Here is an 8222-nt window from a genome sequence, read left to right as displayed (position 1 = left end):
CTGTGATTCACACTGAATTGCCTTGTGCCACTGTCTAGTAGTAGTGGCACACAGTTCTCTGACATGCAGGTTTATAAAATTGTAGTTAATATACAGTTTAGAGTATAGCAGTTTTAAAGCTCTGCATGTTCAGACCAACTGAGCTGAAAATTGTGATCTATAGTATTCAAAACTATTAAGATGTGGGCTGAAATAAAATCAGCATGAATTACTCAACAATATCAATGGAATCAGCATTGCGCTGCTATATATTGTAAAACATTACAGTGAAATCTTGCAAGTATTACATAGCACGCTGCCTTGCCCAAGTGGTAACTAAGCATAACATCTTCCTGTTTCAATATTCTTCACTTGTATCCCATAGCTCCTAGAAGTTGTTTTTTTCCCCAAACACTGAATACTGCTAAGTTATGAGTTTTAACAGGTTTTTTTCCTTTTAAACCACAGCACTGAATGTTATTCTAAAATTGTTTTCCAAATATTCTTAAACTCCCAGTTTATCCCCTGCTGATGTTCATTGTGAAAAGTATTGCAGGTCTAATAATAATATTTGGCACTTTTGTAATTCACTGTCCAACCTGTGTTTTGTGCCCTCCTCTGGTGGATTTTTAGAGGATAACTGTATAGCTACCAGCTAAGGGAGTTATATCTTGAACTCAAGTATTAGAAGCTCATGCTTTTAAGTCTGGATGGCTCAGGTTCAATCTTTGGTGACTAGCTATGATGGAGGTTGCTACACTTATAATCCCCTTAATCAGAGGTTCTGAATATGCTTTGTTGTAGGCAGAGCTAGCCTATAGTTAAGCAACCGAAAATTTAGAATGGGAAGTGTTGAAATGTTGGGAAGCCTTATAATTTTGCCAATCTGGAACGAACATCCCATCTGAGGGACGGGGGCAGGGAGAGAGGAGAGTGAGACAGGACCAGGAAACTGGGACAAGGAATCCAGAGCGGTAGTGGGGGGCAGTTGAAATCAGATGAGGAGCTGGGGCAGGTTAGACAGCAATAGGATAGACATAGACTGGAGGGGACGGGAAGAAGGGTCTTTGACTACTAGAGACCACTCCATTCAGGAGCCTGGGATAGACCCAGGATTCCTGAGTTTCACAGTTCCTCTTCTGTCAGCAGATATCTGTGAAACCCAGTGGCAAAAAAAGTGTCTCATCCCCCTATAGAGCTGATCTATCACATATAGGATGACAACCTACTGCCTCTGCCATCACTTACTCCATTAGCTCAAGTGGCAGAAGTCTGTGCAGTGGATCTAAAGGTTCATCGGCAGGGTTGGAGCCATGCGAGTTTCACGATGATTCCACATGCCAGAATTTCTGGGGCAGTTCAGTTTTGATTTTTACAAAAAAACCTGGGGAAATGCATACAGAAATAGGGTGACCAGATGCCTAAATAGGGGAATCTCAAGCAGGAGTAGAGAGGTTATTTTATCTCTGTATTTGGCACTGGTGCAACCACTGTTGGAATACTGTGTCCAGTTCTGGTGTGCACAATTTAAGAAGGATATTGATAAATTGGAGAGTGTTCAGAGAAGAGTCACAAGACTGATTAAAGGATTATAAAACATGCCTTATAGTGATCGACTCAAGGACCTCAATCTATTTAGCTTAACAAAAAGAAGGTTAAGAAGTGACTTGGTTATAGACTGTAAGTATCTACATGGGGAACAAATAGTTAATAATGGGCACTTCAGTCTAGCAGAGAAAGGTAGAGCATGAGCCAACGGTTGGAAGTTGCAGCTAGACAAATTCAGACTGGATATAAGGCATACCTTTTCAATGGTAAGAGTAATTAACGATTAACAATATACTAAGGGTCATGGTGTTTTTCTAAAAGCTTTTTCTAAAAGCTATCCTCTAGGAATTATTTTGGGAAAGTTCTATGTCTGTGCTATACAGGCGGTGAGACCAGGTGATCACCGGATCCCTTCTGGCTTTATAATCTCAGAACTAGGTACATCAATTCACATGCAAAATTCTCATTGAATTCAATAGGTGTCCTTGCCCTGTGGCTTGTGGTGCGGGCTGCAGCAGGGGCCGTACAACCCCTCTCGCAGCTTCCTAGGGCCCCCTCTCATGGCTCTGTGCACCTGTGTCTGTCATTGTCGTCCTCTCCCCTCCCCCCGCCCAATGTGTCCTGATATTTCACTCTTGCGATCTGGTCACCCTAGCCACAGGATAGGCTTTTCGCCTCCACCTCGACTTTCCCATCAAACAGCAAATTGGGAAGATAGATGATGCCATAGTTGCCATTATGGAGGATAATGCTATGACAGGAACTGTTCGTGGAAGAACAGTGGGAGGGGGAAATGGAATCACCAGAAAAATACATAACTTCAAATTTCTGTGTGGCTTAGTGTAGTGGCATGACATACTGTTTGAAATAAATGTTGTAAGCAAGAGACTCCAAGGTGTTGACCTTGATATATCTGGAGCAATGGAACAACTGGACAAAGCAAAGTCATACCTGCAGTCTTACTGGTCAGATGAGGGATTTTAAAACGGTCTGAAGAGTGCACAGAAGTTGGCAGAGGAACTTCACACTGAAGCTATTTTCCCACCCATTCAAGAATACAAGAGTCACCGAAGAAGACGACATTTTGATTACGAGGCATGGGATAATGCCATAAGAGACCCCAAACAACAATTCAAAGTTGAATTCTTTAACCAGGTGCTAGATTGTGCAATACAGTCAGTTGAAGAACGTTTCATGCAGCTCAAGGAACACAGCAGTATATTTGGGATGTTGTATGATATTCCAAAACTCCTCACTATACCCGAAGAAGACCTACACCAGCAATGCAGGGCACTAGAGACAGTGTTGACACATGATATCATGCGCGATATTGATGCGAGTGATTTAGGTGATAAACTGAAAGCCCTTCCAAGATACATTTCAGCAGGATCAACTCCAAAGGCTGTTCTGGAACATATGTACACAAATAAGATGACCACCCTCTTTCCAAATGCTTTTACTGCTCTGCGCATACTTCTAACTTCCTGTAACAGTTGCCAGTGGAGAACACAGCTTCTCCAAGCTGAAGTTAATAAAAACAAATCTACGCTCCACAATGACACAGGAGAGGCTGGTTGGCTTTGCAACCATCTCAGTAGAGCATGAGCTGATCCAGACTGTGGACCTTCAGAAAGCAGTTCAAATCTTTGCAACCAAGAAGGCACGGAAAGCACCACTTTGATTATTCAAACAGATAAAAATGCCAGTGTTTACTATGCAGGCAAGAAAAGTTAACTTTCAAACGCCTGAACAGCAAATGTAAGTGTTACTTAAAATTTTTGAACAAAGCATTTTAAGTTGTTAGTTCTCCTTTATTGGGGTAGGTAGCAGAGCAGTACCATGAGAGGAGTAAAACAGGAAGAAGGCAGAATTGAGACCTTTCAAAGTTTTGGCCCAAGTGAGGGGGTTATGGGGGCGTCATTTGAGCTCCCCGCCTCAGGTGCCAAAATGTTGTAGGCCGGCCCTGTCCACCAGGAAGCTGACACCATGTTAATTTTTGTAGTGTCTCCCCGCCTCCCATTGTGATAGTTAAGTGTCTGTCTCCCCCACTCAGTAGTTTGATGGCTTTGTTTACCTTTTCTGTAAATGTATTTCTATTGCCTCTTTGCTCAATTTATATTCTATATCACCCATACATATATCACACAGCAATATTAATGATGAGCATGTTACCAATTTGCATATTATACCTTACAGGACACCTTTTAGATATAGATTATGACACTATCAAGTTGGGTTACATTGAGCTTGTCAGGACAGTTGAGGCTCACTGCTAGATACTACGGAGCCCTTTGCCTTATGGAATTGGGGTGCTCTTAGGGTTACAGGGAAATGTCCCTATTTGGATAACAAGACATTTCATATAATCAAAGTACATTACACAATAGATATTTAAAATATACAATCTACCTTGTGTAAAATGAAATGTAATTTTAATAAGTAGTTCACATATGATACCATTAACACACGTTTTAAATTAATGCCTGGGAGAAATAGCTTCCCCTTCCCCCCAACCAACTGATATTGAAAGATGACTTGACAAAGTATCAGGAGATATGAGAAGAATTTTTGGAAATAAAAACCAATTTACATAAGGGAGAAATATAAATTAATGCTCATAGTTGCACAAGAGTATTTACGCTCTAGACACCTATATTTTTTCTTCGCTGCTCTTTACTGTATCCTGTTTCTTTCCCCGGCAATGTCAACTGATCCCTGTGTATGGTCTCCATTGTGTTTTCACGGTTTTATTCTTAACTTTAAACTCTTGGAAGAGTTTATTGATATATAAAGTCTCAATAAATGTTATTTTAAAAAAAATCTATCCCAAAAGCACAATAATTGAGCCTGCAACCTTGACATTCTGAATCACAATTCAATATCTAGGATCCTCTAACCTCAGTTCATAGCAACTACAATGCTAAGCATTAGAACCCTGGCTCTATTGTTACGTCAACAGAGCGATGGAAGTGGACAAGGATTCTCCCAATTTCAAACTTCGTCAGGAAGCATTAAGTGAAAGTAGAACACTATATTAAAAAAAGAACAAAACGGGACACAAAAGAATTTATTCAGTGCTGTGTTGGAGTTCTCTTAACTACTCAGACTGAGCTGTCCTAGTGATTGCCTCAGATACACTTGCTCGCAATGCAGCTCCTACTCTGAGGAACTGATCTCTGACTCTCATTCACCATGAGATTCTACACAGAAATCAGCAGTACAAGAGGGATATCTATCTGTCTTATCAAACTGTAGGAATGCTCAGTGCCAGTGAGCTTAGACATACACCCTCACTCATGTTGAGTAAAGCGTCCTCACTACACCAACAGTCCCATTGATTTCAACATGCTCAACATCAGTGAGAGCATCACAATGTGACCCCTGCTGATTATGACAAAAGCTCACTACAGGCAAATCATAAGTGTGCTCTGTATTTGTGTCTAAATGTACAATCTTATTTTTTAGTTATTGAATAAAGGTGCAGATTCACAACATGAGACACCAAGGAGGATGGCAGAATATGGCAATTTCTAGCTTTCCTAAAAAAAATAAAAAGGAAACTACTGGCAGAGTATGTTCACATTCAATATAAGCAAGGGGGAAAGAATCTGGCCCCATATGTCTGCCATCATATACATATTTACTTAGGGATTTCACAGCTCTTTTAAACACTTACTCATGGTCTGAGTGGATAGTGACTTCAGTTCTAACATCAGTTGCCAGCACTGTAAACATTAGTCAAGAGCTACTACCATACATCTCTGACTAATCTAGCAAGGTGACTGGGAGACCAACCAGATCTCCTATATGGCAGTAGAAAGTACTATTAGCCAGCTGTTCTAACATCATCCCTTATTATTTGAGTAGCATCATGTTCTCATTCTGAGTGAGGCTTGTCCTTCCCCTCTCAACACTTTTGTTCTTGCTGAGACTACAGCAATATTCCTAATAGTACAAGTATAAATATATGTAATTTGGAGGCCCTATTCTCTCAAAGAGAGAAGGTATACCTCTTGTAAACTGTACTTGTACAGTCAGGGCTGGCTGCAGGCACCAGCCCAGCAAGCAGGTGCTTGGGGCGGCCAAAGGAGAGGGGCGGCACGTCGGTCTCTTTGGCGGCAATTCCGCGGCCAGTCCCTCACTCTCTCTCTCGGAGCGAAGGACCAGCCGCCGAATTGCCGCCGAAGACTGAAGCGGGGGCAGTAGAGCTAATCACGATTGCGGCTTTTTTTTTTCTGCTTCTGCTTGGGGTGGCAAAAACCCTGGAGCCGGCCCTGTGTACAGTAATTGTTATATGAAGGAAGACTGTGAGAAAGCAACAGTGCATGACATCACATTCTTCTTTTGATAACATCTCTGGGTGCGTGCACTTTCTGATCACATAATAATTAAAAGGAGTTCAATAGGTTCACAAGCAAGTCCAAACAAGCAGGAAGCAATTACACCTCATGACCATTGCCCTATAAACCATATGTGCTCTGAAGCCTTTTACCCAGACTGATTTGTTGGAGGGTAGAAAGAAACAAAACTGTTCCAGAACAACCTTTCAGCTTGTCCTCAAGCAGTATTATCAATAGATTCAGTTAACTTCACCCTTAAAAGGAGAAGGCTGATCTGATCTACCACAAGAACAGAGCTCATACAATTTCCCTCCTTTAATCAAAGGTTGTGTGATGAAATCTGATTGGTAAATACATTTTTACAGTATAACTATAAATCCCAGTGTAGAAGTTCCATTCAGCTGCTTTTCTTAACCATGCCGATTCTGACATCCAAGCCGCAAAACGGTATCTCATATTCTTTGTACCTTATTAATCCACTGTGTTATACTCAAGTTTGTTGTTTTCCTGACTCTGGCACCAGGGGCGGCTCCAGGCACCAGAGCAGCAAGCGCGTGCCTGGGGCAGCAAGCCGCGGGGGGTGGCCTGGCGGTCGCCGTGAGGGCGGCAGTCAGGCTGCCTTCAGTGGCATGCCTGCGGGAGGTCCGCCGGTCCTGCGGCTTCGGTGGCGGGTACGCCGAAGGTGCGGGACTGGCGGACCTCCCGCAGGCATGCCGCCGAATCTGCGTTACCAGCGGACCTCCCGCAGGTATGCCGCCGAAGGCTGCCTGACTGCCGTGCTTGGGGCTGCAAAATACATAGAGCTGCCCCTGTCTGGTACCTACCTGCGACAATCTTGCCATTCTTATGGGATTGTCAACAATACTTTGCCTATGCTCAGTGACTGTGTTTTTACAACTTTGCACCCCAATTCTTCTTCTCTATCACTTACTAAATAACAGTAATAAATAATAGTATCCCTATTGAAGTCAGTGGGAGTTTTACCATTGACTTCAATGGAGCTAAGATTTCACCCTTTGGGTGCAACATCTGGGCAAACCTAAGTAGATATCCCACAAAATGGTATGAGGAGAATGTCCAGAGCCATTGAAGGATCAGCACCTCTGAAAATCAGGACATTTAGGGACTGATAGTCATTCTATTAACGTCAGTGAACACTCTACCTGATACAGGTTCTTAGACTTCACTCATTACTGTAAGTAACTGAGGCTTCCAGTAGTGCTCCCAAATACTTCAACTGGAATTGGATCGAGCTTTTATTTAGGTGTCTAAGTTTAGGTACCGGCATTTGAGATTTTGGCCAGAATATTTTTTATCTTTACTAGGACAGCTAATTAGACCTGCCTCCCACCACCCACACCCACACCCACACCCACACCCACACCCACACCCACACACACACCCACACACACCCACACACACACCCACACACACACGAGATTTCTGAATCTACAGGAACAAAGCAACAAAAATTATTAAAATTTAGAATATTTAAAACCTAATCAAAACACCACCTAAGGCTTTTTTTCATTTTAATCTATGGAATAAGATGCAAAAATTTCCCTTATAATTAGCAAAATGCATCGGATTTCATTTTTTGCGTAATTACATAGAAGCTGACCTAAAACCTGGCTTGTGACATGGGGCCATCTCACTAAGGGCTGACTCAAGTTGAGCACCGACTCATGGTCATGCCCATGTTGGCTCAGCCATGCCAGTGTAGCCTTGTAAGTAGAGGACAGGAGTTCTAGAAGAATACAGTACAGCTCTTACAAAACAAACATCTGGGTTAAATTTAAGACGGTACCTGAAGTGGAGTTTCTCACTCTTCCTATCTTGCAGGGGATACTCCTCTATGACATCTTGAATCAAAGGTGACTGCTGCCTATGTGTTCTGGAGAATGGCAGGGTTCCCATATGGCTAAACATATCACAAGATCTAATGGGAATGGTTCCCTTTTTCTTTCTTGGGAGAGTGCCATGGATAGAAACATCTTGATAGGAGTCTACACGATGCTCAGCCAGAGGAGGTTTGCTGCTCAAAAGATCCATAGACGAAGCCAGTGAGAACTGATGGTTCACCTGCATGTTTCTGGGGAGACTTGCAAGTTTTCCAGCAGCTATCATTCTCAGCTCTGAAAAATAAAAATTGCCCACAGCGTTCATCACTCACAAGTGCTGCAATTTTAAATGAAATTAAATAACATTGTTAGCAGTTGTCTCTATTAACATTGCACTTCTTGTATTAGAAGGCAGATAATATATACTTTTCAAATATACACTAAATTATGACCTAATCTCATAGGTCCCAATCCTGCAGATTATTATACAAATGTGCTTAACCTTTATGCATGT

At 42.1% G+C, this 8222-nt stretch overlaps 1 protein-coding gene across 1 annotated transcript in view; it reads right to left on the bottom strand.

The window, feature by feature from the left end:
- The window catches only part of LOC113407423 (breast cancer anti-estrogen resistance protein 3-like), an 88950-nt gene extending 80956 nt beyond the window's left edge, over positions 1–7994 (bottom strand). The window contains exon 1 of the mRNA XM_026655924.1: positions 7675–7994. Within this exon, the coding sequence (XP_026511709.1) occupies positions 7675–7994 (320 nt within the window). The remainder of the gene's footprint in view (positions 1–7674) is intronic.
- Between the last annotated feature and the right edge of the window lie 228 nt (positions 7995–8222).

This window comes from Terrapene carolina, unplaced genomic scaffold (genome assembly GCF_002925995.2).
Source record: "Terrapene carolina triunguis isolate 2854851 unplaced genomic scaffold, T_m_triunguis-2.0 Scaffold211, whole genome shotgun sequence".
NCBI lineage: Eukaryota > Metazoa > Chordata > Testudines > Emydidae > Terrapene > Terrapene triunguis.
This window is presented reverse-complemented; position numbering and strand designations above follow the sequence as displayed.